The 16,779-nt window shown below is 45.6% G+C and overlaps 1 protein-coding gene across 2 annotated transcripts in view; it reads left to right on the top strand.

Moving 5' to 3' along the window:
• Nucleotides 1-16,779, top strand: part of CHTF18 (chromosome transmission fidelity factor 18) — a 1,093,968-nt gene that overhangs the window by 356,588 nt on the left and 720,601 nt on the right. For both annotated transcript variants that reach the window (XM_069647269.1, XM_069647267.1), the window contains exon 15: nucleotides 1,153-1,318. In XM_069647269.1, the coding sequence (XP_069503370.1) occupies nucleotides 1,153-1,318 (166 nt within the window). The remainder of the gene's footprint in view (nucleotides 1-1,152; nucleotides 1,319-16,779) is intronic.

Raw genomic sequence — 16,779 nt, 5'->3', positions numbered from 1 at the left:
ATTCTTGAAGTAGGGCGGTGAAGCCTTTCTTAAATAGAGTTGCACTCCCTTCTGCTGTAATGATGCCAGTACGCGGCTTTGATTGCCGCCTGTAAGACTTAGGATTTTCAGGAAAAAACTGCTTCTGCACAATTGCGTAGAAAAGTATAAAAGACTTTATTTAATAGTAGCGTTTAATAGTAGCGGTTTTTAAAAACCAAAGGACTTCCCAGGGAAAAGGTGGCTTGCTGACGCGTTTCGCCACACTCCTGTGGCTTGCTCACAGTAACTCCTCCAAATGGTTGGAGCCAAAATGTAAACACACACAGAAATCAAAATGACAAACAGTGAAGAGGTGACTTACTGGCTGTTGGAAATGCAGTCAGCATGTTTGGAACAGGTTCATGTGAATAACAATACAGCAGTAGAGCTCGGTGTTTAGCAGTATGATAACAAACAAAACCTTGTCAATAAATTCTGTAAAATTGTTCAGGTAAAATTAACATACAGGGTGGATTTTCGATGTTACTAAATTTTTGACAATAAAATCAGCTTTACGGCGCGTGATAACACATACCCATACTAAGTATAAATGCTTAGTGCATACAAAAGGCAAACATGTTAGTGTGTTGCACTACTTTGGAGTATATGCTGATGGTATACAATAATAAAGTGCTAGTGCATGCATCTTTTATAATAATCAAATCCTCCTTAAACCTGCATGTAGACAAATATAATGCCAAGTATAAATGCATAGTGCATATAAAGTGCAAATGCCTGCACCATTTATAATAGCCAAATTTTGCTTTGAACTGCATGCAAACAATTACTCAAGCCATGTATAAGTGCATAGTGCATATAAGAAGAAGGAAAAATTGTGCAAAGGTCAATTCGGACCCTTGACATTCAGCCAATTCGGGCTTTCGAAAAATTGTGTTCGAACAATTTGGGTAATACCGCCTCACCACTTCTGTTCTTTCTTGGATAGGTTAGTGGGGTGCTTGAGAGCTGGAATGCTCAATACTGTTGTCTTTCTGAGCGTGAGTGTCCAAAGAAGCAGGGAGCCATCGCCATATAAATATTTTGTCCACTGCTTTTTGAAAGAGGGTGATTATATTCTTGACAGGTTGGTATTGCTTATAATGTTTTGCTTTTGTGTTTTTAATTTGCCAGGAAACGCATTGGTCCGGATCTGGCACAGCCGAGTCACTTGCTCCTGGGAGAAGAGAATGATCCATTAAACTTGGCCGGGAGGATGCCACTGAGTGTGCTGTCGCAAAGATTCAATAATATCCTGCACTTGGCCTCCTCCACCGGAGAGTTTGAGAAGATTACACAGGTATCCACCAACCAAATTCCGTTAGATCCGCTAAACATACGTATACAACAGTTTCTTTGCATAAGAAATCTAATTTGTGTACAACACCTCTTCTTCCAGTATATGAACTCTCAGCATCATTGTTCCTGGATGACATACCCCATTCCTGTGTTGTAGTGTCCTCCATGTGCTGCCTGGTCCATTTACAGTATTTTCTATGTGCATGATGAATAACTTATGTTAAAGCGTTACTACGCCAAACATCCGAATAACCTCTCCGTTGGTAGGAGTACACATGCATGCCACACCCGACCTCTGTACACTTGTGTCCCTAGATCTGATACCAAACCTATGTGCAGATTAGTTTCCCGGTGTTACATTCCTAACCCTTCGCTGTGTTGTCTCTCTGAAGCCTTGCAGGTGCACAGGCACATTTCTGCACACAGGCTGTCTCTTAGGGATGCAGCACCTAAGTTCATGGTTTGATGAGCTGATGCAGGTCTACTTTAATTTGCATGGGTTCGGTATCAAAAGCTATCTGGGTCTTTTATCAACTACTTGCTGTAATGACAGAATTGATATGTTTGGGGATCCTAGGACCCCCTCAACGTATTGCTTTTTCCCTTCTATTTTATTGGACCACGGACCTATTTTTGGAGGCCAGCGGGACTTCACCTGAAGTCCCCTGATATTGCAACCCTTTTTGCCTTAATGAAGGTATGTGGCATTGGGGTACACCTAGTGCGCCTGCTCCCAGGGGTGCCACATAGCCCTCCCCATTGTTCCCTACGGTAATTGTATCACACTACATTGGTTTTGAGGAAGTAGGCTGCTGACGGATGTAATATAATTTTGGCCCCCTAACTGTGCACGCCATTTTACTGCGTTGGTAACCCAATACACATTATCAGTAGCAATTGGATACTAGTGCATTTTTTTTAAAGTCCTGCCCTCGACCGTTTTGTATTTTAGGGATTCCTTTGTTCATGGTAGCCATGGGGCAGGCCTAAAATGGCTTTTCTTATCATGTGGGCTCTTTGCGAGCACACATGGCAACCTCCCTGTTGGTTCCAACTCATTTAGACCAGTCTAAGTCCCTGAGCCCTCCCTCTCACTTCGTGGGGTTGAGCTAAGCTGAGTGGCTGTTAAGATGGTTGGCTTCTGACCCCTGCATCACTAGACCCCCCACATATCCCCCCCCGGAACCCTTCCTTCTTAGTGATTGGTGGACTGGCTTCAGCCAGCCCCTAAGGTCATTGGCTGGATGTAATGGCTTGAGCACATTCTGGTTGGGATTTTCTCTTCTAAAGTATAGGCTGGGCTTTCTGCATCCTACCCGACTCCACTCAAGTGCTGGGTCAAGCCTTTCGTTCTACTCCTTGGGCTGTGCTGGGTCACCTCCACCTCAGTCCTTGTCATGGGACAATAGTATGAGGTTGTGCCACGCTCCTTTTGTCCACCAAGTTACCGTGATCCATCTTTGTGGGTTTCTTAGTCTTTCCTAAGTCTCTCACGTTGGTATTTTCCCTGCTGGATCAAGGGAATGCAACATGAGTAGGATGGTTGCTCTTTTTTGCTGTTTTGGGGTCTTCATGGGCAGAGGATGTATGTCCCCTGTAATCTGCATGGATCTATGTGATCACTGCGCCACCCATAATGACGACTTTGAAAATACTGACTTCCATTATGCTGCGACGCAGTGATCACATAGATCACTAGTTCCCTGCATACACCTACATGCTCCCCCCAACCTACTTACCTACGCTCTATCCCTGCGATGCCAGTTCCCACCCACTTAGTGGGTCGGCGCTGGAACTTCAGGGTCCCTTTGTTTAATACCTTTTTTCAATCTGACACCCCTGCAACTCCTGAGCCCATTGCGCTGAATAAGGGGAGAAGGGGACACTCCTGCAACTTTTGCTCCCATTATTCGGTTTAATTGGATTTTTTTCTTCTTTTTTTTTTTTTGACCGTACCAAAATTCCGACTGAGACTTCAGTCAGAATTTTGATACAGGGCAAAAGCGCAGTACCGTACAGGTCGGCAAATTTGAGTCAACATTTTTGTACGATACCATCTGCACTTGGAAAAGAAGCTGTGTACATACTAGGTTGTTTCCTACTACTGAAGTAGTTTTCACCGAAACCAGTGCATTGAATACTTGTCTGCTTCCTGGGGTAGGCGATTGTTCGAGACTCACTCTCAGGGCTACCTTTGGACAGAGGAGACATTCTTTTGAAGCAAGTCTCAGTTGATTTTTCTATTGACTAACATTGGGGAGGTTATTCTTGCTTTGCTACATCTTCAGATGCTTCTGGTTCTTCAGCGGACTTCTGGAGCTCTTCCTTGGGGTCTACTCTAGTCCTCCTTTGTGCTTGCTGCAGAATCCACCCCTGCACTTCTTTTCCCCCCATACAAGCATACTGACTCTGTTCCATTGACATATTTGAACTTTCTACTTAACTTGGAGTTCTCTTAAACTGATTTTGGTGGAACTTATCTGCTCCTTGACCTTTTCCTATGCCCAGATGTGGTTCGGGGAGCTCTACACCAAGAGCTGGATTTTACATGTATTTTTAAAGCCTTCACTTCCCTTAACTGCTAATACATGTTTTCACCATATCTACTTTTGATGACTGTGTAACCATTTTTCATTGAAATGTATTGCATTATGTTCCTGGAGTGGATCCCTGCTTCTATCATTCCTATGCTGGACTGCTCCTCCTATGAATGCCTGGTCTGCAGGCTCTCTATCTCTCCTGGCCTTTCTCTCACTGTGACCACAATCTACAGGCTGCCTGGGCAGGTCGCCCTCTTCCAGTCTGAGTGGGCTGACCTCTGCTCCTCTCTCCTCGCCTCTACCTCACCATCTCCTCCTGTGAGACCTGAAAATCCACCTGGATGCTACTTGCCCTTCTTTAGGACTCTTTTGCAACCTCTACTCTCTCTCTCTCTCTCTCTCTCTCGCTATTTCCTTCTCTTTCTCTCTATTTTTCCCTCTGGCTCGACTCGCTCTGCACACCATAGATGTTATGATCTTCTGATATCCTGTGACCTCCCCCTCTCTAACCCTCTCACCATTCCTCTCTTCTGGAGTGATCACTTTCTCCCACTTCTCTCTCTCAACCCCTGAGGCCAAGCTGATCCAGCACTACCACCTAACTTTTCAGGCATCCTACACATGAAGCGTGTCAGCCGAGGCTTTCACCACTACTTTCTCTGCTTCTTTTGCACCTTTGGCTGACACAGCCCTATCTAACCTTTGTCTCTCGATCTCTAACACTCTTGATGTCCTTGCCCCCGTCATGAGGATCCGCTTGAAGCCCAAATCCAAGTGCAACTCTTGCTACAACTCCGACCTAGTCACCCTTAAACACAAGTGGAGGGCATCGGGTGCACCCTCTGACAAACTGGCCTGCCGCTTGCTCCAAAGGCAATACAGACTCTGTCCTCGCCAAGAAGAGAGCACACATCCAAGCCTGTGTCTCTGCGGCATCTAAAAACTCGGACCAAACTTTCAAAATCTGCAGGGAACTGGCCAATCCTGCTGCAGTCTCTACCTCTCCTGTTACCTCCAAGGCCCTCTGCACGGCCTTGGCATCTCAATTCATCACTAAAACTAACTCAGGACATCCTGTCCACCCTCTCTTCCTCCTCCACTCCTGGCCTGCCTGTGGCCATCTCTGCTCCTCCTTTCTCTTTCTTTTCCTTGTTCACCCCAGACAATGTCTTGCTCCAGCCTTGGCCGATTTCTGCAATCACTCCTTTGCCATTGGTAACTTCCTCTGACCTCTTAAGCACTCCCTTGTGCACCCCCTTCTTAAGAAGCCCTCTGCTGATCCTTCCTTTACGGCTAACTATCGCCTGATCTCCATCACTCCTCTTCTGGGAAAACTCTTGGAAAAGCTGGCCATCTCTCACCTTAATCTTCACACTGCATCTGTTGGTTGTCTCCACGACCACCAGTCGGGCTTCAGAGCTGCCCGAAGCACAGAAACTGCTCTCCTGAACACACGTGAAGACCTGCTCTCTAACCTTCATACTAACCTTCCTTCTGTCCTCATTCTTCTCAATCATCCTTCTGCTTTTGATACGGTCAACCATGCCATCCTGCTCAATCGCCTCTGTGATAACCTGGGTATCACTGAACAGGCCCTGGCCTGGCTGACCTCATTTCTCAATGACCGACTCCCTCAAGTCCAACTGGGGTCTTTCCTCTCTTCTATCTCTCTCTACTTGTGGTGTTCCTCAGGGGTCAGACCTTTCTGTCTGGCTTTTCAACCACTGCATTGCTACTTTCTGCTCCAACTTTCAGTGTTATGCGAATGACACCCAGCTCTCTTTCAGGCTCTGCCACAGCAGCTTCTTCTCCTTCTCTCATACCAGACTGTCTGGCCACTATTCAGGAATGGGGCGCTGACAGTGATCTCTGCCTTAATGCCAGTAAGACTGAGATCCTCCTCATTGGAACACCAGCTTCCTCCTTTCCTCTCTCTCTGGCCACCCACTTTGGGCCCGCTTCCTGCTCCTACCTGTGAGGCTAGGAACCTTGGGGTCATCTTCGCCTTCACCCTCTTCTTCTTTCCTCACATCTTTGACGTCTCTAAGAAGTCAAACTATCAGCTGCACCTGCTCAGATGTATTCTTCCTTTCCTCACATTCCGCCAGAACCTCGCTGTCTCCAGGGCGCTGGTATTCTCTAGGCTGGACTACTGCAACAGCTTCTTTCTAAATCTACCTACTCTTCGACTTCTACAATTTATCCAGAACAGGACTGTGAGACTTGTCCTTGGCATCAAGCCCAGATATCGTATCTCTCCAGCTCTTATCTCTTCACTGACTCACTGTGGTGGCAAGAATACAGTTCAAGACTCTTTGCATCGTCCACAAGGCATTCTGGGGTCTGGGACTGTACTACCACCAACTCTCTCTTCCTAAACATCTCCCTTCCCGTCCACCTCCAACTCTGAGGGTCAGTCACTTTTCCAAGCAGAGTTGGGGGTACATCTCTCTCTTCGGCTGGGGCCCTCTCTCTGGAACAGCCTCCCTGCCTCTCTCAAACTTGAGCAGAACCACCTCTTGTTCCGGAAGCAACTCAAGATCTTCATTTTCGTTTCCGCTTTCTCCCTTCCTATCCCCTGTTGATGTCTCGACAGCACCACACACTGGTCACCTAGCTACTCTCTGATCTTCGGCCCAGGATCCTGCAAGTCCAGTTGCCCTTCGCACTGCCTCCTTGCTCCCCCATCACTTGCGGTCTGTATCTGCAACCCTACAGTCCCCTTGCTCTGCACTTATAAGCCACCTGCTGGCTGCACTTAAGTTACCTGCACTTCTTCCCCACAGCACTTCTCCACTTCCTCGCGATCTGAATGACACATGGCCTAGAAAGATCGTTGTTTTGTCCTCTCTCTGTCCCCCCCCTCCTTGTCTTGTCGTGCCTAGAAACACTTGTGTACAGGTGCGTTATAAATGCCATATCATATCACTAGTATCTTTTTCCGGTCTTTGGCTGCATGTAGGAAATCTTTCCAACTGCTAGCGCTATTATTTATGTGTGCAATTGTATTATCTAGATACTCTGCCCCAGAGAGCCAGAATGAATGTGGAATATTAGTGCTGCCTTAAAGGGTTTTATGACTATCCTTTCATGTATGATAAAATGTCTGGTTCTGTTTTTCCCCACCCTGGTCTATATGTGTGGCGTGCTTACCACCAGGTTTAGGGCCTACACTTTATAACAAGAGTCGGCTGCATGTTTAGGACACATACTATGTGATGTGAAGGCACTAGAGACTTTGTACTGTTTAATTAGAGAGTAGACCCTCTTGTTCTCTTTTTCATCCCTCCCTTGTCACTTTGTGTGCGTATCTCTGATAGTGGTATTGGGGCGAGGAGAGTCATCAAAGATATTTCTGCTTGTATAGATGTTGTGGGTAATTTTAATACTCTGCTTTTACATGCCTAAGTAATATTTTGAAGTGATAGAGCGCTACATGTGTAACGTAATAAAGGGATGTGTGTGTGTATTTTTTTTTCTCCCAGTGACTAATGTGAGCTACGCAAACCCCGCCTGAGAATCCTCATTAATCCTGACTATAAGCAGTCCTCCCGCTTCCCGACTCGGTCAGCATGGGGGGCACCACACAGGGAACGAATTGTGAAAGCTCTGGTGCACACTGTAGGTTACAGATCAGTGGATAGTGCGTTCAATGGCAGAAGTGCAGCACAAGTGCTGCTTGCGTCCACCCACAACGGCACCTTGCGAAGAACAGCTGAGTGGGAATGCATATTAGCGCGGTATAGATCGGCTACAGACATCGGAAGCCATCACAGGCAGCAAGGACCGACCCTGGTGGATGCCTTGGGGTCCAATGGCGGGCAAACGGCTGGGTGACGCATGCGACAACCTCTGCACCGAAGTGGAGTTACGTCATCTGAGGGTGCACACGGCGACGGGATGCTGGCGGACGGCGCTGGGGGAGCTGAGGTGAAGCTGGGTTACGCCGCAATGTAGGCATGAAGTTGGTCTAGGTGAAGCCCAGAGGCGATTTGGAGCCAGTGTTCACCAGACGCGGAGGCAGGGCAGGAGCCTTGAGGTGGCCTCGCCCTTGACTAATATAGGGATTCATGGCCGTCTGATGGGTTGGTCTGGGAGCCAGATAAGGAACAAGTGATCCCTGTGGGTCGATCTGATAATGAATTGAGCCCTGGGAAAGGTCTGCGGGTGGGCTTGAGTCTGTGAATTATCTGGGAAGCTGGCTTTCTAAAGGCAGCATCCACTGTCTTATGGCAACCAGACAAAGAGAGAGTGTGGACCCCCTGTGGGAGTGTGTGTTTCACTGCAATACAGTATAAATACAGAGGTGAAGCCGCTGGGGTAGCATGATGATAAAGGGAGATGAACATCAGCAGAAGTTCCCTTTTTGAAGCCTCTCCTGCCTCAAAAAAGTCTAAAACAGCAATGCACACACCCTCCCACCAGGCTAGTGGGTTACTGGGGAGTGACTTCTCATCTGGTTTAAAAGATTTAATGTTGCAATTTCAGTGGGCTTAATAAATTAGTTTCTGCATCTCCACAGATGGCGGTGTCCTGCGTATGATTAGGGCAGAACTTAAGCTGAATTAACAAAATCTTAAGAAGTTGGAAAAAGAATATGTAGATGGGGACAAACTGAGATTCTGGATGTGATGCAGAAGTGGCACCCTTTACAGAGAATGCGACGATGGAAATTAAGTTTCTACCGAGACCTCACCAGATAAAACAATATCGGGAGGGGCAGAAACCAGGCGCAATGTTAGCAAAATTGCTTATGGTATGGAAAAAGTGGGACTATATCGACAGCCGAAATTGATGACACTGTGGTGAAGTACAATGAGGAGCTATACCCCTCCTGCCCCTCCGCAAACAGATAAGAATTGAACCGCAAATTGCTCAACACCTGGGCGATACTGCCTTGCTTTGCTTGCTACAGGAGGTTAGTGAGGTGCTGGATAGAGAACACATTGAGGCAAATACTTTAGATTATAAAGAACCTTCCGGGGTCCAAGGAGCCGGGCCCGGATGGACTGGTGGTGGAATTCTCTAAAACATACAGCGATTTAATGAGCGCCCACCTGTTCAGAGTATATCTGGAGATAGTTCAATCCACATTCCTTTCAGATGCCACGATTATCCTGTTGTGTAAATCGGAAAAGTCTCTGAATGACTGCTCCTCTTATCACCCAATTTCCCTTAGTAATATAGATAACAAAATCTATGGTAAGGTTTTAGCAAACAGAATACGTGATGCCGGACCAATTTGGATTTATTCCTGGCAAGAATAAGTCTTATGGGCTCAGAAGAATATTTGGGCTATTGGACAGGCTGAAACAGGAGACTCCAGCGATAGTGGCCCTTCTGGATGCAGAAAACATGCAAGTGGAGATATTCAAGGAACACTCTGTATTACCTTTTAATGTAGGGAAGTTGGTTAGATTTCCATTTCCGGTATACAAAGATGGATTTGGTTCTAAATGAAAAACTGACAGCACTAGAAATGTAGGGATGGAGATAGAGACACACACTTCTCTTGCAAGTGCAGTTGAAAAAATGGCATGAGTTGCTGCTATCATTAATAGGCAGGTTTTCCCTAATTAAAATGGTGGTGCTCCTGACATTTCTATATTTGATTACTCGTTTCCCCCTGGTCCTATGGGGGCCCCTTTTCTCACTCTGATGTGTATTGCCATCTGAATTCCTCTGGAACGGGAAATGGGTAAGGCTGAGCTGGAATGCACTAAGAGCACCCCTAGATCAGGGTGGTCTTGCACGGCCCGATTTTGAACGATATTATTTAGTAGCACAGGCCCAACATTTATTGTTCTGGTACTCTAATAAACGGGATAGGCATCATGTGCAGATTGAGAGGGCCTTTTTGGCACCCTCTCCACAGTGATGGCTTGGCAGAGGCTAGAAGAAAACGAGGAACATATCGATAATCCCTGTTGCTACCTGCTAAATATGTAATGGAATGGAGATTACGCACGAGAAAATGTATGTGAATAAATTGACAAAATTGGGGTACACTTTTGGAGATTACTTTCCCGACAACATTTTTTTACCATTAAACATCTTTAAAGAGAAGGGGGGACATCCTTAGATATATTTATGTATTTCAGAATTTGGAACCTCTTTCAGAATGTGTTCCCTACATTCCCGAAGCAATCCCCACCTTCCCATTGCTAGAGGACATGATAGCGACACCCGGGGAGGGATGTCTGATTTCTTATTTATATAAGAAGGTCCTACAGGACACACAAGATAATGGGCAGTGTGCTAAGCGAAGGTGGGAAAGGAACCTGGGTAAAGTAATACCGGATGAAGAATGGTTGTATATACCTGGGCAAACTAAAAGGGTTTATTTGAACTCTCTATATAAATTGTTACATTTTAACTACTTACACCAGACATATCACACGCCCAATAAACTGCACAGATATTACCCGAACGCCAAACACAAATGTATGCGCTGTAAAGGGGCGTATGCATATTTTATACATCTGGTTTGGTTGTGCCTGGCAGTGCTGATCTTTTGGGCAGAGGTGTTCTCGGTTGTGAGTGACATGATCTGGGTAATACTAGATCCAGCACCGGCGATAGCATTGCTCGGGTTGACCAAAAATGTTTCAAAGTATGGCACAGAAATGTGTTGGCCTCTTGCTGGTTCTTCCCCGCAGGAGAATTTCTGTATATTGGTGAGCAACTAGGGCGCCAAAATTAACAGACTGGTGGATGTGGCCTAGTGTCATGATATGGAATTGTCATATATTAGATTGCTACTGACAACGGCCCAGTCCCCCTACATCTGGGCTCAGTATCAGAATTATTTAATGGGCAAATCTCAAGAGGTGGGGAGGCAAGGGCGCAGGATTAGGATAGACAAGTGATGTATGTATCGATGTGTTGGAGACCGAGAGGATGTTGGAATACTAGAATAATGTATATTGCATTATTAATGTGTAATACTGATGTAATGGGACGTTAGGGCACTGCCATGGTTGTTTTTTGTTCTTGATGAAAATTTCAAAAAATACAAATTAAAAAGAATATTACTAAATCAGTATATCTTTGTGGTATACTTTATAGGATAAATGTGTGCACTAATTGTACCTATGAGTCAGCTTGCTACCCCTAACCGAGAGTTAAGAATTGTCACTCAGTCCGTGTTACTTACCTGAAAGAGGTCTGGCTTCCCTTTCTAGCTGTGCATGTTAGCCTTCCACCGTTGGGGTCAGTGGTTGTAGATCTAATAAGAGGGTTGTTTAAAAACTACCTGAACACCTGCTTTAGCTTTGATAACTTTGGTAAGTCAGAATCAGAAGATGGGCAAGGTGGCATTTTTGGTAAAGTAGTTCTTTATTCGAACACCCAAACCTAACCTGTCCCTAGGTTTCTCAGTCCTACTCTTAAGTCCAAAGTTGTGCTCGTCAGGATGTTTTATATAATAAATAAAATCTACCGTCCATAAACCTGTTCTAGCCTGACTTCCCTCCCTACCAGTATAAACAGGAAACAGGTCTTACTCTAACAAAGGTACAGCAAGGGCCTTTGCCCAAATTAAAGAATGGTGACTGCTTTCTGACTGCACCCTGATGTTTTTGTATCATAAAGTTGCTCCTTGCCCCGTTGCACGGTTCAAGTCAGTACAACGCCTTGGGCTCTGGTTTCTCTCACCTCGCCTTGGGGCTCTGGTTGCTCTCACCCCGCCTTGAACAGTGTCCTAAAAGCCTCAGAAAGCATACCAGCCAGTAGTGTACGAAGTTTCAAGTTATTACAGTTTAACTCCCATATAACCAACAAAACTATTAGGTTCCTAGGACAAGGAAGGATAACGTAAATATCCCTTTTTAGGGATTGTCTGTCCTCTAAGGGGGGTGGGGTATCTCGCCAAGTGGACTCCTGCTTGCCCTGTCCCCAAGGGGTGTTCTGCTTAGCAGGCTAATCTCCCTATTCCCAAACAGGGTGTCGCCCCCTTTAGGTAAGGGGACTAATTGCCTGGATTTGTCACACATCTTTTTGTCTTGTCTGATTTTCTGAGTTGTTGACATTCTCGGACGTGTGCGGAGCTTGCAGGGGAAAGCTTACCTTAAAAGCTTCTTAACCAATCATTTTTAAAGTGCTTCTGAAAGTTAAAACAATCCTCTGTCACCTCCAAGCCAACGAGTCATATATTTTCAGCAGCTGAATTATTGAAATCCACACCTCAGACATAAGTATTTGTCAAGACTTATGACTTCCTAACTGAGGGGTCTGCAACTTTTAACTCTCTAGATGTTTTGGACTAAAAGTACCACCACGTCTAACCAGCATAGTCAAAGGTGAGGGATCATGGGAGTTGAAGTCCAAAACATTTGGAGCAACGCAAGTTACAGACCCCTGTCTTATCTGCTTGCTTACTGCTTCCTGCACCAGGGAATGAAGGTTTAAGCATTGCTTCTGGAATGTGAAGATATAACATTTCTCAAATAGCTTTCATTTCTTTGCAAGCTCCAGTCATGGCATTTTTCATGTCAGCCCCCTCTTGTTTCACTTTTGAGGTGTTTTACCCCAAATAAATCCATTGAGTATTTGTGCAACTTTACAAAATCTGATCCTGAAGGGGACAAAGAGGGATTTCAACTTTTAGGTCAGAAGTCTCAGGGGCTTGAGGGCAGAGGAGTGCCCACAAAGCAGAAGGGAGAAAAGTGCACAAGAGACAGGAATATAAGGAGTCCTGCAGACAACAAATGATAGGCCATAACTACAGACCGGCAACAAAGACAGTGATTAGAAAGGGGCCGTGAGTACACAAAATGAAGAAAGAGTTTCCCACAGGGTCAGGTAAAATCTAACCTTCTGAGCTGGCTACCATTATAAGGCTCCACTCTGATTGATCATGGAAAGGAGCAGCATGAAGTGGGTGACTGTGCCTGGACCCTACGGCACGATCAAGGAAACCATACTCACAAGACTAAAGCCTGTACGAGTCCGGTAGGAAATTAACCGAGAACCAGCACACGGTTAACAATATGGCACGAAGTACAATATTGAAACGCGACAAAGGAAATGGGCAGAGATTGCCTGCTGTGAATCCCAGCAGCCAAACTCTGTACAAAGTAATTACACGGCACAAGTGAGGACACAACCGTAACAGAAATATCCAGGGCGAGAACAGGAAGTCAAACTGAGCAAGTTTCTACACAGAGAACTGTAAGAAACTTAAGGGTATTTCCCCTGGTAAAGCCCAGCAATCCCTTATTCAGGTGGCCCGGACAAGGCCATCACTGTTGGATACAGTACCTGGGGGTGGACCAGTGGGAGAGGATCACCTGGGTAGGGGAGCACAGGGTTATGCTCAGGGGAATACGCCAGGTGAGACGCGGTACCATCACGGGGAAGATGGTGAGGGGAACAAAGTCCCTGAAGCTTTTATGAGCTATTCCCACTCAACCCTTCCTCACAATAAATCTCCCTAATCGAAAACCAACAAACCATCCACCTACGGTAAACCCTTTAAGAACCCAAACCCCAGTGCCGTGGCAAACTACATCTCACAGGATCACTCTTTGTTACTCCCAGTAATTCTCCTTCCCATCCCTTGTATTATTATTTCCTGCACTCCCAATCTGCTCAGACAAAACATTACCATTTCCATGAGTCCCCTGTGTCATTTTGTAGTAATAATCCCGGTCATTCCCGTTTGTTTCACAAACCCTACCAAACCAATGCTTTTAAGTTTACCAACCCTCTCACTACGAGGGTCATAATTCCCTATAACTCTTCTTCCCCATCATACCACATAGGACATTTAGAAACACCAACTCGCCATCCCCTTTTCTGACACAAACACTTTTGCTCAACACGAAAGACAACAGACTAACACCAGAGCCGTTTACGTGACATGTCCCGATACAAGTGTCAGGCAACAGACAAGAATCACACACACAAACCTGACGGCGCTTTCCCTCCCCCACAGGGATAAAAGGTAGAGCTAGAGAGCACAGGACGAGCAAAGCAGACCGCACAACGTGAGAGCTAACTCAGCACGGTAGTCAAGAGGAGGAGAAAGACAGCGCTATTTGAGAGGATACCAAGGGGAGAAGTGACCTTGCCCTTATTGACGGAGACCTGTGAAGCCTCAAGAGAAGGAATCAAAAGGCTGCGAACAATAGCCAGCGTGTGTTGCAGCAGATGTCAACAGTATCCTGGCACCTCCTCCGGTAACAGCTAAGCCTGGGAGAGACGCATAGCCCAATGGTGCCTCCCTTTACTCTACAGACAAGAAAGCAAAGCAGTTCATCTCAGCCGGTGAGTCGAGGGGAGAGACGATAAAGAAACCGAACTTTGTTGTACGAAAGTGGCTGATTGAACTTTGGATAAACAAAGAACTGTTGATATAAGAAAAGGGGAAAGCCAGCATAGCAAAATCAAGCACCACAGGGGTGTTCAGTCGAGAAACTCTAAGCGATTACCCTGCGGTTGAACTAGTTACCAGAAGGCCTTAGGAGAAAGGGGGTCAAAGTGATCATACGGGGTTCTTGTCAAATCCTCTGTACATTCAAAAGTCTTTGACCGACAGATGAATGGTATGAGAAGCACACAAACAATGCGTTGCATTGACTTGACAGGAGTGAACCCGGCGGAGGAAAGTCCACAGTGAATTGTTTGAAAATACATTAAGACTCGTGAGTGTATGAGTCTAAAGTTCCATGAACAGTGTGTTGACAAGCGTGAACACGGCGGATGGATGTCCATAATGAACTGTTTTACAAAAGTTGGCACGAGTGAACCCGGCAGAAGAAGGACAACAAAAAGGGGCAAAGTCTAAAAGAACTGTTTATAGTGACATTTCGTTTTTTGAATACAAGTAGTATTGTAAGACCAGGGGAAGTGGATTGTCCCCCTTGGCATTGGGATCCGAGCCAGCCGGAGGCAGACCCGTAAGAGAAGCCGTTGTGAACCCAAAGGAGGGAAGCTGGAAATTGAAAAGGGGTCAGAAGCCTGAAGAGTGAGATCCAGGGGTGGAAAGTCACCACTCAAAGTTCATTGAGAAAGAAACTGTAATTGAGTTGTCGAGTACGACTATGAGATGTCTGCGCCCGGAAGAGGGGGATCCAGGAGTGAAGCAGTCACCCAAAGCCATACATGGAACAGAACGTTTGTGTTTGTTGAAAATATCAGGCTCTCAAAGGCAAGAGACTTTTTATTGAAAGGAGACTTAACCACCGAAGAACCTGATAGCTGGAAAGGAACTGTTGGCTCGTTCTGGGAAAACTCAAGTGTGTGTTGTGCTCAGGCGACCCACCTTGTCCCATGCTGAAAATGTGGGGATGGGAGACCCCTGGCAATCACATCCTGACTTATTATTTGTGAACACTTCTTTCTTTATTGAAAACCCTATCCCACACTCTTTCTATTAGTTGTAAGGATTTGGCAGACATTTTTTTTTTTTTTTTAGTATAGGCCTTTTACTTTGACAAGACACCACAAAGACTGCCTTATTTTGAATTTGATGGTCGAAGCTTGCTCCCATCTTAGATTTAGGTTAGGCGTTTTTCTAACCTGCTTATTGTTTAAATAAACACCCTTGAATTGTGATCACTTGTGTCTGTCTTTACTGTTGCCACCATGAATTCCTTACAGAACAGAAAGAAAGAGGATAAGCAACAAGTCCAATTATGCATAAGGGTACAGGAGAATGAAACGGACTAGAAACTAAGGACTGGAATAGAGGAACAGCAGACTTAACTATAAACCAGGAACAAGAAAACTTAGGGCCAAAACTCTGGACTAGGATAGCAAAGGCTGAACTGCAAACTGGTAACAAGGAACTGTAATTCTTGACTGGAATAACGAGGGCAGGACTGCAGACAGAAAATTAGGAGACTGAAATCTAAGAAACTAAAGCATGGAAACATGGACTATGGGCATAGAGCAAGGAACTGTAGGCAGTGAACAAGAGAACTGGTGCTAGAGAACCAGGGACTGCAGACCGGGAACAGAGGACTGCAAGCAGTGAGAAGGGCTGCAGGGCAGGAAGCATATGGCGGCAGGATCAGAAGGAGGGGAGTGCAGGCAGTGTAGCCGGACTGCATGGCAAGGAACACAGGGCACTGGAACAGGAGTAGGTTCTGGAAGAAACGGGGCACAGCAGAAATCCAAGGATCAAAGCATGAGGTGCTGTCATACAGAAGGCACTGTTTAAATAATGACAGACCATGTGCTGAGGCAGGCTTGTTAGCAGCTGCAGCACCACACCTGAAAGTAATCTACCTCCTCCCTCTCTGACCTGGGAAAGTGAAAGAAGCACGGTTCTCTAGGGCGTCTGAGGATTGAGTTGCAAGACTGCTGCATGGGAATAGATTGGTAATGAGAACTGCCGAAAGATACATTGTGCGATATGTAGTTTGTGAAATGAAATGGGGAAGTACCCAAAGTCTGGGAGAGGAAATGTGAAGCCAGAAATATGAATAGGTATTGTCTAGAGTTGATTTTGATGATGAATTTCCAATTAGGCGACAATTGTTGGCACGGTCGTGACGGTAAGTCAGAGACCTATTTCAACAGATGGAGAAATATCAGAAGTCATGTGCCGTCTCTACATACATGCTGTCAACAGTGGCTCTCGGTGGAGGCCGGGGGGGGGTGGAATCCAGAGGGCCTATTAGGGGCAAGGGGAAAGGACATATTTTGTAATAATTCATGAGAAGATCTGTGATGCACATTACAATGTGTCTCAATAACAGGACATTTCTCTGGTTTGTGTTGTCTAAAGATAATGTTTTATTCAAAATGTTCTTCTTTGTAAAAGTCTGTATAAAGTGCTTATCAGATGAGCCCACTTTCTTTATGATCCAAATATTTGTTTTTCCCCTTTCTGGACGATTTGTTGATTTTGTCCCCATTTTGTATAAGTAATCTGGGTAGTTACTCAGGCAAGATACAGAATCCTGACCTTTAA

This window comes from Ambystoma mexicanum, chromosome 2q (genome assembly GCF_040938575.1).
Source record: "Ambystoma mexicanum isolate Mex_15411 chromosome 2q, UKY_AmexF1_1, whole genome shotgun sequence".
NCBI classification, from domain to species: Eukaryota; Metazoa; Chordata; class Amphibia; order Caudata; family Ambystomatidae; genus Ambystoma; species Ambystoma mexicanum.
The sequence above is the reverse complement of the archived record's forward strand: the minus strand, read 5'-3'. Positions and strand labels throughout refer to the sequence as shown.